This window comes from Ochlerotatus camptorhynchus, unplaced genomic scaffold, assembly GCF_037179485.1.
Source record: "Ochlerotatus camptorhynchus isolate MF236.1 unplaced genomic scaffold, CSIRO-AGI_Acam_v1.1 ptg000146l, whole genome shotgun sequence".
NCBI classification, from domain to species: domain Eukaryota; kingdom Metazoa; phylum Arthropoda; class Insecta; order Diptera; family Culicidae; genus Ochlerotatus; species Ochlerotatus camptorhynchus.
The window spans coordinates 588,356-605,054 of NW_027040636.1; the positions used below are offsets into that span (position 1 = coordinate 588,356).

General features: G+C 36.6%; 1 protein-coding gene across 3 annotated transcripts in view; it reads right to left on the minus strand.

Moving 5' to 3' along the window:
- The window catches only part of Galphao (G protein alpha o subunit), a 147,937-nt gene that overhangs the window by 95,450 nt on the left and 35,788 nt on the right, over positions 1-16,699 (minus strand). Inside the window, exon 2 of one of the 3 annotated variants that reach the window (XM_065221700.1) lies at positions 11,710-12,211. The exons of the other annotated variants lie outside the window; for them this stretch is intronic. Within the exon in view, the coding sequence (XP_065077772.1) occupies positions 11,710-11,827 (118 nt within the window). The 5' untranslated portion in view covers positions 11,828-12,211. The remainder of the gene's footprint in view (positions 1-11,709; positions 12,212-16,699) is intronic. 3 annotated transcript variants of the gene reach the window in all.

Here is a 16,699-nt window from a genome sequence, read left to right on the forward strand (position 1 = left end):
GGGAACAAATCAAAAATCAGAAATGAGAAAAATTACTCATGATTTCATGAACATAGCGTATTTTCATGTTATAAAAATATACCATGAATAATATTAATGATGTCATGAGCTATGTATGCGTAACGCACCCAAGATTCTCGAAATCATGAATCATCCAAGCTAAAACCATGAACGAAATTCATGAGTTTAACTTTTAGTTTCTAAACCAAAACATGTAAAAAAAAGCATCAGCCTGGATTCGAACCAAGAATCTTACGATCACTAAACCCATATTTTGATCACTAAACTATCAGTACTTGTATAAGGTGGAAGGCAAAAGGCGTATAAGAGATGTCTATGTAGTGCGGTGAACACGGTTTTCCAGGTAACGCTTGAAGCGGTCATGATTCCGCTGCATTATGAAATCATGAATTTCCATAACGAAATCATGAATCATTGTTATGATTTTATGGGATGGCAAGTTTTTTTATTGCATGATTTTTTATTCATGAAAATGGAATCGGATTTTTTCCCGTGTACATATTAGCTAGTTCACTCTTTTTCAATTCATTTATTGCCTTCCACTCAATCACGATAGCTTTACGGAGCCAATATTTAATTGTTCGTAGTTTAACAAGAATAACTTAATATAGCGTATAGTAGTGGTGGACCGATTACTCGCGGTTTACTCGAGGATAAAAAGATAACATTTATGAGGGAAGGATCAGGGGAGGAGCGTGGAAATGGGGTATCGTATTCTCATCAGAGAGTTCTCGCCAGCACTATAACGAAGTTTATTCTATGGCATCTGGCGAGTTGTGGTTGGACATAAATCTATTCATATCCCGCGAATGAAGTCAAGACTTACGTCTAAAGGGCCACCCACATTAGATCCGTTTGCGTTGCTTTGACGTAAATTTGACAGTTAGACAATAGATTTAGCTGTCACATTGCTGCAACGCGTCCGATCCGAATCTAATGTGCGTGGGCCTTAAGCCTTTAAACCACGCTCTCGAAGAAACATTAGAAATACACTCAATCTGTTTTTACGCGTAGCGGCGCCGGTGGTGTAGTGGTAAGAGTGATTATCTTCAATCCCAGTCGGCGCCGCCGGGGTGTTCTGAGGCATAACATCTCTGATCAGTTGTTGGAAGTAAAGCCGTTGGTCCCCGGTTCATGATTTGATGGGTCGATAGGTAAGGTCCAGGTGTGGGAGCTGCCTCCCTGGCGTCGGTAGCATTTGTGCACAGCATGGAAAACTAGATTGAAGGAAAAAAATCTGTTTTTACGCGATTTAAAAAAAATCAAAGAAAAATATGGTGATTTAAAAAAAGTTGTATCTATCCTGCATGATTGCAAAATCTAAAAAATTAAAATTGCGTAAGAACAGAGTTGAGTATAATTGAATGTAACTACCGTCCAAGATTTCCAGTGTCCCAATCGGTATGCCAACTCGAAACGGAACGACCCATTCAACGGTAGACATATGTATACTATTTCTCGACCAGCTCAATCATCTGCTCCCTTACTTTTGAAAGGACATAAGATGAGTGCCTACCAGGTTTCAACAACTGAAGAACCTCAGTTGAACTTAGACTATCCGAGATGACGTAGTAGTGGTCTGTGGATATATTGGAAATCATCCCCAATGTCAAGTTGAAGTTTACATTGAACGACATTTATCAACTTGTCACTTCAAGTTTACTTTACCCATTTTTAGGTAAGTTTACTTTTGACCAATCTGGGTTGATTATGCCCAAATTTGCTAGCTTTTAAATAAGATGTAGGATGATAAAAACTAGAGAGGGTCTAGTATAAGAGAAGAGTGGACTGGCTGGTTTTGAGCAAAATGAACTGTCAAAGCCATAGCTAATCGAGTAGCGCTATCTAGATAGCATTGGCAGTGTTGCTAGAAATCACCTAGCCATCTGTCGCATAGGTACCACTAATAGAAACGATTCAAAACAAACTACCATGGCAACCTATGTCTCAACGGTTTCTAGCAATACTGCCAAGCAATCAAGAGAAGCGCTGCTCGACTGGGTCTGGCTTTGACAGTTATTTTGGCTCAACACCAGCCAGCGGGGATGGAAAATCATTTACATTCATTTCGTGCATTCATTTACATTCATTTACCTCTAACTTTTTTCTCAAACAGAATTCCGTAAAATAGTGTTTGAAGCTTTTGTAGGCTTTGGTATTAGCTATATCTTTTGTAAAGAACTCAAATCAGTATCTCTTATGCATGATGAATCAGAACGAGACGAACCCACCATTGTTTTTCAGTGAATGTAAATTGCATTCACTGAAAAACAATAACATGTTCTGCCAGCTCTAGTTCGTCATGCATAAGAGATTCAGATTTTAGTTATTAAAAAAAGTTGTAGCAAATATCAAAAGCTACAAAAGTTTTATGCATCATTCTACGGTATTCTGTTGATGAAAAAAGTTAGAGGCAAATGAATGTAAATGAATGCACGAATTGAATGTAAATGATTTTACATCCCTGCCAGCCAGCCATTTTCTCTTATCCTAGACCCACACTAATTTTTCAAATTATGTTTCAGTGCATGGGAGCATTGTTAATATTAAGGGTATGCTCACTAAATCGGGAAAACTGAGAGAACTGGAAATCAAAAGCAACCAGGAAAAACTAGAAAATAAACAGGAATTTTATTGGAACTTTATTATATTTTTTGTAAATAAATATTCATAGTTTGGTATCGTGAATATTGCTCTTGGAATTTTGAGCCCAGCCCCACAATCTTGAACAGTTTTTTTAAGACCAGGGTCTTGAAATATGTTTTCAACTAAAGTCTCAAAATCTTGACAATTTTTTGTAATCCTGGAACTTGAATTTGTGTGTGCTAAAATTCTAAAACTAAAACTCGACTAAATTATTATTTTGAAACTTATCTCAGAATATCTCATTTCCAAATTTCATGAGAATTAATTTTTCTTTCAGGATTCCCTTCAATAATCGTATGATTTTGTCCGGTATTTCCTAGAAATTTTCTCCATGATCATCGGAATTCTGTGTAAAACACTTTTGGATGCCACTCCAAAAAATTCTTGAAATTCACTCTATGTTTATCTTTGTATTCTTGAATATTCTCGCGAGGCTTTTTCTCAATTTCAACCCATTAAAATCATTATAGTTCACTTGTAATATTCCTGGAAATCTCTTAATATTGCATTGTAAACTTAGAAAACTAATATTTTGAAATTTCACAGAAATCACAGAATTCCAAATAAATTTTCCAAATAATATCCTTGAAATGTGTTTCAAAATGCTCTCGAGGAGGATCTCCTCTAGCCCAACGGCTCTTAAACTTTTTTTTATATTACGACCCACTTTTAAGTTTTATATAAGCTCGCAACCCACCAATATTAAATGCAGATGTTCTAAGGCCAAAATCATTTAAAAAATGCCAAAAAATAGCCATGGCATTTTAACGGCATGAATCGCCAAAAACAGCCAAACAATGCTAAATTGCTGGATACCACGAGATTGTGATTATCAAAAAATCAATCCAAAAACTCACATGTTCGAAAACGATCTAAAACACTGAGATATCTAAACGCATGAGTAGTATCAAATCAATAATGTAGTATTGAAACTAATTTGAAAACCACCTCATATCGTTGTAAAAACGACTAGAGACTACTTAAAAACCCAAAATGACCATAAAAACCAAAAAGAAAATACTTGAAATCGCGACGGAAAAGGACTTAAAATCTTGAAATGTTAAAATGACCCTAAAAACGACAAAAATGTTCGAAATAAGTTAAAATGGAATAGACTTTCCAAACTGGCTGTATAATTCTTAAATGGACTTGAAATGGATTATCCCAGCATAATTTTAAAATCAGATAAATTCTGCATGCAATTTTTAAATTTCGTGAGGGCAGATTGAGAAACGTTGCTCAAGCCAATGCTTTGCAGAATCCTAAAATTTAAAAAATCCAATCCCAAAAATAATGAATGTAATTTTCAAAAAAATGACTTAGTCTGAAATTTAAAAGGTTATTACGTGGACCTCATTGTTTTATACATCAATTTCTATCCTCAACCTATCGATTTAGTCTAGAACGCTTCAAATAATTTACATGGAACATAGATATATTTCAAACATTTCATATTTCAGACTTCAAAATATGTTTTTAATTAGGTTCATCAATTTTGAAAAATGTTTCGGTTTTTACATCGTCTGAAAGAGCTCCGTTTTCTGAGCACAATTATATTTTGTTCGTTCCCATAGCCTGTCATCACGATGTTGAATTAAGAATATAAACAAAGTGGGATGAAAAGTAACATCCTTGGGAATGATTTTTTTTTATGTTTTTTTTTATTCAATATAGTCCCCTTTTAGCTCAATACACTTATTTCAGCGATTTTCCAACTTCATGATCCCGTCCTAAAAGTAATTTTCCGGAAGGTCTGCAAAATACTCCTCCGCGGCGTCGAGCTGAATTTCTTATCGATGAGCCATCTTTTGAGGTTTGGGAAAAGATAATAGTCTGAGGGAGCCAAATCGGGCGAATACGGTGGATGTGGAAGCAATTGGAACCGTAAGTCATTGATTTTAGCCGTGGTCGCGATGCTCTTGTGCTCCGGTGCATTGTCTTGCAAAAACAAAAACAAAATTTCGCTTCATGTGAGGCCGTTTTGCAGCGAATTCGGCCTTCAATTGCTCCAATAATGCACAGTAATACTCGCTGTTGATCGTTTTTCCTTTTAAAGGTAGTCCACGAAGAGTATGCCATGACAATCCCAGAAAACCGACGCCATAACTTTTCCGACCCATCGAGCCTCCTTCGGCCGCTTCGGAGCACTCGTGCCGGCTTCAGTCCATTGCTGGGCACTCATTCTGTTCTCTGGGGTGTAATAGTGGATCCAGATTTCATCAATAGATACCAATCGACGCCAAAAGTCCGCCCGATTCCGCATCAGCAATTCCAAACACTCTTTCGAAGTGCTCTCGCGTTCGTGTTTTTGGTCAGGAGTGAGCTTGATCGGCACCCAGCGGCAGGATAACTTTTTCATATGCAGAATCTCGCCCAAAATATGGCGTGTGCGCTCAGAACTATTCTTTGCGGTATCTGCTAGCTCGCGCACCTTCACTTTCCGGTCAGCCAACATCATTTCATGTATTTTTTGGCATTGTCCTCTGTAACCGCATCGGAGGGCCTGCCGCTGCGGACTTGATCGGTAGTGGAGTTGCGGCCACCACGAAACTCTCGAAACCAATATTTGACGGTGTAATCTGGCGGAGCATTAGCCCCATAATATTTATTCAAATTTTCTTTTGTTTCCTTCCGTTTTGCCTCTCAAAAATTAATGTTTTATGGGAGAACGAAAATCCAAACATGATGCCAAACACGTCAACAACAATCAGCTGTCAAAACAAAACTAAAGACAGTATCGCACTGAAATTTGGCATGTCTGCCTAAATACGAACGGACTACAAGGCAGCATAACCTTTTTTGCAGTAGCAGCGCATTCTGGCGGTCAAGGAGGTTACTTTTAACTTCACCTAGTAATCATATCACGACACATAATTAAAAAATGGACAGCTCACCCCATAAGGTAACGCTGAGGGGCGCTAAAACGGGGTTTTTTTGCCAATCTAATCGCACTTGTTTAAAATATTTCCAGTCTACCCAGACTTTTTAAATTTTGGATTTCGATTCCCTTTTCAATAAAGATAACGGGTATTCAAATACCTCAATACTAAAGAAACCATTTATGGTAATTACAAAATATAAGAAATTTTCAAAATTCTGGAAATTTACTTTGCTTTTCAATACAGGGGAGGTTTAGCCTGTTTTCTGCATTGAAATAAATAAATAATTTTCCAGTGCCATCAATTTCAGAAATCAATCATGCCGGAATTGCTGTTATGTAGGGCACCAGTGACTACCCTGGTGTAGTGCAAATCAAATCCCGTTCAGAGGAAGTGTTTTCCAATGAACTTCTTCATCCAAAAAGTTTAAGAAACATCTTCTCTCAGCAGAAATTATGCCACTGATTAATAATAGGGTGATAGAGAACCTCAAGCCATGCAAAAAAATGTTATACACTGAGGTAAATGCTCCTATAGTTGCAGTACGTTACTTACTTATGGAGACGCCATAAGCAACTGTTGGAACCTTACGCTTCTAACGTACCGCAACTATAGGAGCGTTTACCCTTTACCTCAATTCTTGCTTATAAAGGTTTTGATGTTTCTGACCAACCTACTTTTGAACCACCATAACGCCAATACAAAACCACTTAGCGATCGGGAACGATATTCAAAAATTATGCGAGAATATGCGCCATCCGCTGAGCAATTTGAAATTATCAACTAAATACATGTTAACACATTAAAACATTTTTGAAATCGTGCCCTAAAACCCCATATTTGTTAGATATTTAGATATATAAGCAAAACTTTGGCATCAGTCGATTCCCATGGAAAAAAGGATTATACCGCTTTTGATGGTAATCGTGAAAAACTACTAATGATTATGCGCTTTTCACTTAAATATAGCGATTTTCAATGTTAAGAGTTCAAGCAAAAATTTCGTTGACATTAAGGGTACGAGAGGGAGTTTGAAATTTTCATAGTTCTTTCAAAAGAAGGTAAAAATTATTGAAATAATGTAAGTAAAAACGGAGTAATCAAACACAAAATTTATAAAGACGGCTTTCCCAATTTTGACAGTCCTATTTAATAACATTTCACATTTATATTTAAAATTCCTCGACTTGCATTAAAGCATGTCTAAAACATCCATCTTGATGGCGATTGTAAAACATATATGTCTAAGAAATACACCCAACCCATTTTTTACGTGGTATTATTTTCTTTTTTCTCAATGTTCAAATTAAAAATCAATGAAAAATATTGTACATGCAGAAATTACCTTGATTCACCTCAGAAAAATATAAAATTGGAAAAAATCTACCTGCATAAAAACGGGCTGGGTGTAAATAGAAAATTCACACTGTATTCATTAGGAGAAAATCAATTTTTACTTGGTTGGCCATATCTCTATCAGGATTAATGATTAATGATAACAACGCTTTCTATGAACTTCTGTTTTTTTTTTAATTAGGAACATTGTAAATAAATTACATTCCAGGGAATTTCTTTACATTTCGTTAACATTGTTAAATCAAACTCAACTTCTGCTCTAAACGAAACGAAACAAAAAACAACGAGAGAATTCCTTGAAATTCCGTTTCGATGCGAAATAAACAGAATAGCTCGATATATCGCATACCCTTAGTTTCTATAACACCACTTATCATTGGAATACAAAGTGTCAAGGCAAGAACTTGTAAATTGATGAAGTAGATATTTGAGTTCACCAAAATAACCAAGGATTAAGAATATTTCAATTCGTCGCAACAATGTGATCGAATGAACTATTAAATTAAAAAAACCGGACACGTACCTTAACAAACGTCGAGTTCCCTTGCAGTAAGCGTTGGCTAAAATATATCGTATAAACCAAACCTTTGTGAAACAGAGGAGAATTCACTGGCCACTTAGGGAAACATTTCTTACGTTGACGTCATACGAGTATAGCATAATAAATCCGTTCGGATGGAGAAGGACCTCATGCATTTTTAAATACCCTTATTCTGCAAATAAGATTACTTCATTGCATGGAACATAGGTAGGGTAATCGCTCCTATAGTTGCGGTACATTAGAAGCGTTAAGTGGAGACTTCATAAGCAACTATAGGATCGTTTACCCTACATGAATCACATTAACAGACGGCAACCAACGAACACCATGCTGTCTGGTCAACCACATGGTTTGAGCTCTAAAAATACACAAAAAGCTCATCTCTCAAGCTACACACTTTAACGACAACTCTCTCGACGGTCGCGATTCCCATTTTCATCGAAATAAGCTTTCTAATCTTTTGCCCTAATATGATTAGTGGGTGGCTACACAATTAGTTCTTATCCTACCATGACGATATGGAGATTTTCGGACGAGAGCTAAACAAATGCACAAAAAGTGTATTATAAGCATATTGGATAAATTTAGCTCGAAACTGTTTATAATTCCACTTTTGTGTTTGTGTACATAGATATAGAGAAAAACATAGAACGGCAATCGATACCTACAGCGATGCTGGAATAGTATTGACTGCAGAAACGGTTTCTTATTTTTATCTTTTTACGAATGATGCTAAATGGATTCAGCGTTCATGAAATATAGGCCCCTTGAAATGTGTCATTGCATTTGCATAAATAATAGCTAGGCCTAAATACTTCTACATATGTATGATATTTAATAATGATTATAAGATATCTTATGCACAGCGAAACCCAGAGCATAATTCTCTGTAATATTTTAGAGTCGGTACAACATTTTGGAGTATTATCACTGTTAGTCTCGATTTCAAAGGTTTCACAATTACAAATGAGCATGTTTGATTCAATTTGAGTGGTTGACTAGTGTCTACTGTCCACATTTAATTTTTAACTTTTGTATAAACGACTGTTTACGCAGGGACAGATTCTTATCACACCGTTATTAAATTATTTGTTTTGTTTTTATAAAGGTTGTATCGTTTGAGATCCGCACACTCAAATTGCTCTAACTTTTGATCCGCAAAGTAAAATTAATTGAAATTTTGGCGTAGACATAGTTTAATGTGTATTGTTTACACTCTGTGAGTTGATTTCATCAGGTGCGCAGAAGTTTTCAAAATAGCGACGAAAGAACAGTGCGTGCGCGAAAAAGTTTCGCACGATTACTTTGAGAATAAGGATCTGTCGCATCGTGCCATAGGAAAAAAAGTTGGGAGTCCTGAATTCCACGGTGTCTGGTATCATAAAACGGTTCGAAGAACGTCTGACAGTTGATCGGAAGCGAAGATCCGGAAAAAAATCCATCAGGTCAACGAGAACGATCACAAACGCGTGGTTGGGACCTTTAAACGGAAACCGAACGGCTCAATTCAAGATGTGGCAAAAAAGTTGCATACTTTCTTGCAGAATGCCAAAACTCAAGCTGGACTACGTACGTTTAAGGTAAGAAGTCTTCAAACCGTGACGAGTCGTGCCCGGAAGTTGTACGACCAGAAGTTAACGAAACCACACTGCTGCGTAATGGATGACGAGACATATGTGAAGGTGGACTTCAACCAGAATCCAGGAAAACTGCATGTGACTGCCAAGGATAAGTATGATGTTCCCGAGAACCTCCGGACACAGAAGATGTCTAAGTTTGCCAAGAAGTTCTTAATTTGGCAAGCAATTTGTACTTGCGGAAAGTGGAGTACACTTTCGTTACCACAAGCACCATGAATGGACAGGTGTACTTGGAAGATTGTCTCCAAAAGCGGCTTCTCTCTCCTGAAGGTCCAACGGTCTTCTGGCCGGATGTGGCATCATGCCACTACACGAAGGACGTGCTAGAGTGATATAAGGCGAATGATGTCGATTTCGTGCCGAAAGATCTGAACCCCCAAACACTCCGGAACTGCGCCCTGAAAAAAGGAGTATAGGAGAAAAATACTGGGCCATTATGAAGGAGCACCTTCTAAAACGACCTAAAGTGGTGAAGAATGTAGAAGAAATGAAGAAAGCATGGGTTAATATGCAAAAAACTGTAGATTTTGATGTCGTGCTGAACCTTATGGCTCGGGTTAAGTCCAAGGTTCAATTCCATAATGATTTTTTAGTCCTCACTGACTTAGTACTTTTCATGGCATTCCGCAAATGTATAGCAAGTGACAGTATTAAAAAAAAAAAAACATTTAAATAATTTATAAGATTTCTTCCATTGACATCTGAGATTGACGCATGTCGCATGTCAATTTTAAGACTTTTTTTTCTTTTTGAATAGGGAAGGATGATTAGTTCGACGTTCGATTATTATTAGAGACCGAATACACCTCTGTATATGCACGGCTTTCACAGGAAGGACAGTTTTGTTAGCGCGGCAGCTTATTTTTAAATTAGGATTCACTGAGTATGTGTGTGTGATGCGATCGGTTAAAGCAGAATTTGTTTTCATTGAACGCTGTAGGGATAGAAGGTTAGGTTAGGTTAGGTTACTTATTGAAGAGACTTTCAGGTATTAGCTGGTTCGTCTAATGGAATATAATGAGGCATAGTGAATACTGTGAAGAAGTGGATGGGCCTGGGATTGTTCAGTAGGCGGTAATCACTAAGCCATCGAGCCCAATAACATTTTGGGACATAATGATGTGTGATGAATGATCTATGATTCTCTCAAATGTCCAGGAGGTAAGATCTTGACATTTTACAGGTTCATCGAAATCTTGTTTGAACAATTCAGGATAGATGACGTATTAAGCCTTTTGCACTTCGTGGAGCTTCATAACATCATTTGAGATATAATTGTGTAAAATATATCATGCCAGTGATCTGATCTTGCGGATTTGCAGACTCAACAAGGTATTCTACGATTACCCAACTATATTTTAGGACGGGTAAACCATCGTGGACCATGTGTGATAAATAGTAGAAATTGCAAAGTATATTGAGTTATCCAAATGATCCTGCAGCATAGATATTGATGTTCTACATTGCGAACAAAGTCTTGTGTGGTGGCCTGATTTATTATATCAATTCGTAGTGCTTTGTGGTACCTCACCACATCATATAGAACCTAAGTTGAATTGGAAAATTATCTTAGGATCTCCAAAACGCCTGAATGTTCTATAGACTTAATAGGTAATTCTACAAAGTCCCAACTAATCTTGAAAACCCGTAAAGCTTTGTAGAGCTCTATGATATTATGCTAAGCTACATTACAAAGTATTTCGAGTTGTTGAAATTAGCATGAAACATAAATCTCGAAGTTGTGTTAGCTCAACAAAGTCTTGTGAATCAATTATTTCCTGAAATTCTAACAAAATTGTTAAAAGATATTTAAATAACCCTAAGTTAATATAAGGAATTTAAACTGCAGAAGTTCATTCTGTAATTCATCTTGATATTATTTATCTAATTTTGTGTTGCTCGTTTCATAAGAATAACCTTCCCGATAGCACGATTTTTCCGGTATCAACAAGCAAGCCTTATCAACTGGTCTTTTACAACAAGTTCTAAATTTTCTCTGATATGTGAAACATGTGGGAGCGTGTAAGAGCATCAAAACCAGAAAGAAGAAGACGTGCGGCTTTAATCTTTCCAGCTACTTTTAGTATACGAACAGCTAAGGATTCTTTCCAAACCTGTGACACGTGCCCCACAATAGTTTATTGATAACGTCCAGCAAAATTGTCATCTAGCACCTCTTTCTAAACTTTATATCAGAACACTAAATAAACAATTATCAATACACCATTAACATGATACATATTAGTATACTCCAGCCAATTTTCCTAATGAAAAGCTAATATTTCTAAGTGCGTCTCATGTAATCAGGTAAAAACCTTCAAATCTATAATTGCTGATGTATTATTTCGTCAGCTTCATCGACTAAAATTTTAATGAATTCAACGGGTTGATTGACACCTTCAACAAAATAATTAATAAACTTCAATGCATTTATCGTGCATTTTGCACCAAAATAGACTCCTGCGCTAAAAATAATCCCTCAGATTTCGTTTACCACATATAGCGGAGGGTCAACTGAAGCACCCACTGGGCTGTTTGGATTTGTGTATTACAGATTGTCCCTTTTCAAATAGTTAATGCAGTTGAGTTTAATCCAAACATGATAAAGTATAGACTATAATCTTACCAAGCAAAAGCAGCTTTATGTCCTTAGCCGCCTGGATGCCGTCTTCCTTGAGGTTTCGCTCAATCAGGCGGCTTCGTGCTGCCGCTGCACGTTCCTCAGCCGACTGTGCGCACCCCATTATGCGGATCGCCTCCGTGCAAAACGTTTTGGATGATTTGGTTGGTTCGGCCAAGTAACTTGGCCGAAATCACAGATCAAGTGGAAAATGACAGAGAACACGCTACCGTTTTGCGCCTGGGTACTTTCGCTTGCTGGATTACTAACCCTAGCAACAGTGCCGCCTTCTACTACCTCCGCTCTATTTTGTGCCAAAGGTGACTCTTTGCATCAATATTCAACTCCACTGAGCAACTTTCCAAACATTTGAACAACACAGTCAATAGTCTCCTTGAGCATAATCACCATCTTCTCGCGTTAGCGGAACATTTTCACTGTTTTTTGTTTTGTTTTTCTCACTTCAACAACTAGAAATATGTATTCACGGTGGAGAACACAAATCGATCTGCAAACAACATAATGTATTGGATTTTTATGACGCTCATCAAAACACATATCATCTCCGAAAACCGATCATTTTATGAAAGACAAAATTACGAAACAACCACTTCAGCTTCCATCTTCAGAAACTGTTTTCTTGTTCACTTTCTACAGAGAGTGAAGTAGGTACACATATAGGATTTTCAACCGAAAATAGGATAGATTTAGTAGCAGGTCACAATGCTATACCATGCCAAAGAACGTTCAATTGTATCATTCGACGCACAACGAGCAGCTCAAACTTTTGCGACAAGGTTTCTTTTATGGCCTCGTACTATCACTTCAGCATCATCGTCACCCGTGGTCTATTTGCTCTGAACTGCTATCGATACGTCCATTAATGCGTACGATTCATCAGTTATTCGATACTGAAATACACATGTGAAGCAAGCATTACAAGGACACAACCTGAACCCTAGGTCATTTGTTTTATCTTTAAAGTATATAGTCATAGCCATAGTCTATTGCCTTTCGACATGGTGTGTTTGTCATGGAATATAGGATAAGGACACGCCGCCTACTGGGAATTGCCGAATCCAGACAGTTGAAAAGACACATGTAGGCGCTCTAACATGAAGCTATACTGCCGATAATGAATATTGTTACAGGTAAATGACACGGCTCAATGTGAAGTGGATATACATACTCAAGTATATCAATGCATAGACAGTAACAGAACTAACATGGTTCTTCGTGTTTTTGTGTTTTTTTATGAGCAGTCAATTGAACAATCATAACATATTCATTAAAGACATTCAAAGTAATTGTAACAAACAGATTAGCACTGGGCCTCCCTTAGCTCTGTCAGTAATTAATTAATTAAGTAAGTAATCAAGTTATTAATCTGCAAGTAAGCGCTGGATTGGAATCCGGTAGGACATCGTATCAGCGATAGACACAGGTGAAAGAGCCTCAACAAGGAAATCAAGCAAGACGACAAAAATTTGACCTGGGCACAGGTCAATGCGGAAGCAAGCAGCCGCCCAAGATGAAAATCATTCACGTTGGCCCTATGCATACCACTAGGGTTGTTCAAGTACATGAGTGAGTGAGGGAGTGAAAAAAAGGTTTGTCTTAAAAAATCTCGAAAATTCAGGACATGAAATTGGTTAGACAGTTTTGATTGTTTCTAAATTGAATGATTTTCAAGATTTTAAATATAGTGGCTTTAATGTTCTTTTTCCTGGGATGACCATACGAATCCCGAATATTGATTATCAATTATACCTAAGGCTATTAGGCGAAATGGAATGACTGCAAGTGTGCGTGTCCGGTTTAAAATTTGCATAGATGATTATTCACTAGGGTGCCAATCTTGAATTTCCCTAAAGGGCCTTATGCAAAATTGTTATAGCCTCGAAAAAAGACCTTATGCTAGATTTGTGCTCAATCAAACATGAATAAGGATGCCGAAATGCGGTCAAAGTTAGAATTTTACTAAACCTAAAAATCTCTGTTGACTGATTATATGGCTGTAACAAATTCAAACTTAACTCATGCTCTGATCATACTCAAACATTAAGTAAACGTAAAATTAGTAAAAATGTGTACTCAATTTTGAGTACCGTTTTCCCCGTTCTTGAGTGCCGTGTACACAGTGCATGACTAACACCGAGTTTTGCCAAAATGAGTGAAATTCGACTCAATTTTGAGTAAAGTTTAGTAATTTAACTGCAGATTACTGTTTAAAGTACAGTTAATAGCATTTATGTCAGGAATGCTACAAAATTTTTATTTTTGGAACAACATGTTCATGATTCTAACAGTTTAAAGAATATTTAAGAGTAGAAAGTAAAGAAAAATAATTCTGGGGATAATTCCATGAAAATATAGAAGAGAGTTCCAACTAAATTAATCATATTGCTCAGCAGTTTTGGAACGACCTTCTATCAGCGATTTTACGAAAATGATGCAATAAATTCCAGATTTATCTAGCTTAGCATGAAAAGGAGTTCATTTTCTCGAGGATCTAGATGATAATAAAATTGTTCCAAAGTTCAAGTAGTGAGAAACGTCATTTTGAACTGCTCGAATGATGTGATCCATTCTGAAAAGTTTTCCAAGGAATCGAACTCTGCGTACAGTTCTAAAGGAATTCTCTGGTAAATTGCATTTATCTAAGATTATGCTGAACCGAATTCTAATGCAATTCTCAACACAATTCTAGGATTAATTTTAAGGGTATACACACTAAGATTATTTCACCGAAATCTGTGAAATTTTACCGAATTCTCAACTGCTGAACGTTCGGTAAACAGTTCGGTGATTTTTCACAGATTTCCTGTAATTTTTCACCGAATATCTGTGAAAAATTACAGGATATCTGAAAAAAATCACCGAACTGTTTACCGAACGTTCAGCATTATTGAAAATTTAGTCGATAGCTGAATTTATGTATGGGCCCAAATTAGGGGCATTTAGGCCGACATTACATCCATTTCCCCTATACCCTCCACATTTTTCGGTCTCCAATTTTCTTGTATTGGACCGCAGCTCGGTATATCTCATCCTCCACTAACATCTTGCAATGATGAATCCCACATCATTGTAAGCAAATCTTACATCCTCCGGTTGGGTGTAAGAGCAAAATATAGGTTATGATTTTCCAAAAAACCGCCGAACAAGATAAGAACGACACAATTGTGCAAAAATTAGTCCAAAATCGTCATAAAGAGGGAAAAATTATCAGAATTCGCAGAAAGAGTATTAAATTAAAAGGCACATTAAAACAATGAACCACCCCACGGTTGAAAATCACTTTCACTAAGTTAAAAAAAAATCCTCGGGCCAACCTACAACGCCAGAATGACATTAGAAATGCAAAAATAACCCCAAAACATATTTAAAGCTTTCTGAAAATGGCAACAAAATCGCTAAACTAGCTTTTAATTACCAGAATGGCTTAAAAACAATAATAGCCAGAGAACTCTTTCAACAATATTGAATCGACAAAATGGTCCTAAAAAACAAAACAAAAAAAAACAAAAAATTACCAAAGCTTTCTAAACTGCCAAAATGGCCATAAAATCGGCAACAATGGTCTGAAAATTTACAAATAGTCCTGCAATTAAATGATGACATAGACATATGTTAATACTTTTGTAAATTTACAATAACATTTTAGCCGTTTTAACAAGCAAAAAAAATAATGAAAACAAGTGGCTAAATTTGGTTTATCCCAACATAATTTCAAAATTTGAAATTTTGCTAGATATTTTTTAAATGTATTGCCAAGTTTTTTGTATTTCACTGACCCACCTGTAGGTCACGACCCATTGGTTGAGAAACGCTGCCATACAGGAATAACTTTAGCACATTGACTAACTTGTAACCAGATCAAGAAGGATTCACTTGATGTTTGTACAGAATCAATTTTCTTTTTACGAGTTTCATGGTCTATAACATTGAAACTCGTTAATCAATCTTTACGAAACATAATGCTGTCAAAAATTTCACAGATTTTTCCGACCACGGTGGTGCATTGGATCCAACGGTAAAAAAAGTTGTTGGATTAACTATTAATCAGGATTTATTAGGGAGAATGTGCGAAGAACAACAACTTTTCTGTTATTAAAACATCTTCGTATGCTTCAAAATTTCTTAAAATTCTTTGTACTGCCATTCTTTTTAGAACTTACAAAAGAATTCATTCATGTCAATAGATTTAAATTTCATGTACGCATAATAATAATAATTTATAATTATAATGCTGCTTACAAATTTGCTCAGTGCATGATGTTAAGTATAAAATTTGTGTTTTAAGCGATTAGATTAGATGATCCAATTAACATCCATTTTATTTGAATTATTAAACTAAATATTTCGGTTTTTTAAACCTTAGTCCTTTTGTTTGCATTCAAAATGGATCTTGAGCATGCACTTCATGGGACTACTAAATTAAAAACTTTTATATAAACTATTTTGAATGATAGCCTCACTCCTCACACATTGTTCCAGATGTACAACCAAAATGTTATGATTCCTAGATTCCACAGTCCAGAACATCTCGAGATCCTAACCTAATTATTTCCCAGACTGATAAGAACAGTGCATAACGGCACACAATCTTTGCTACCCCAGATTACCAACCGATATACCCTCGAATAATCAAAAGCAGCATCGTTATGACCTTGAGGAAGACGACGCGAACGGTTGTATTTGTATGTGTACTTGTGAATGAGCCATGCAGGGTTATCCCCCTCACAATGATTAAACGAGAGCACAACCAAACGTTGAGCCATCGTATAAGGTAGCGTATCACACCGGCTCGGAAAGCTGACGGTGAGCAAGACATTGTATCTTGTTATAGAATCAGAAGCGAAGTGTAATATAATCGCTTTCCCACTTTATCTTTCCTCTCATCTCGTTACGGAAAAGTTTACAGCCTGCATCGCACAGACTCCGCTACACATAGACACATGCGGGAGCGGGCGGAAATTCTCAGAACACCCAC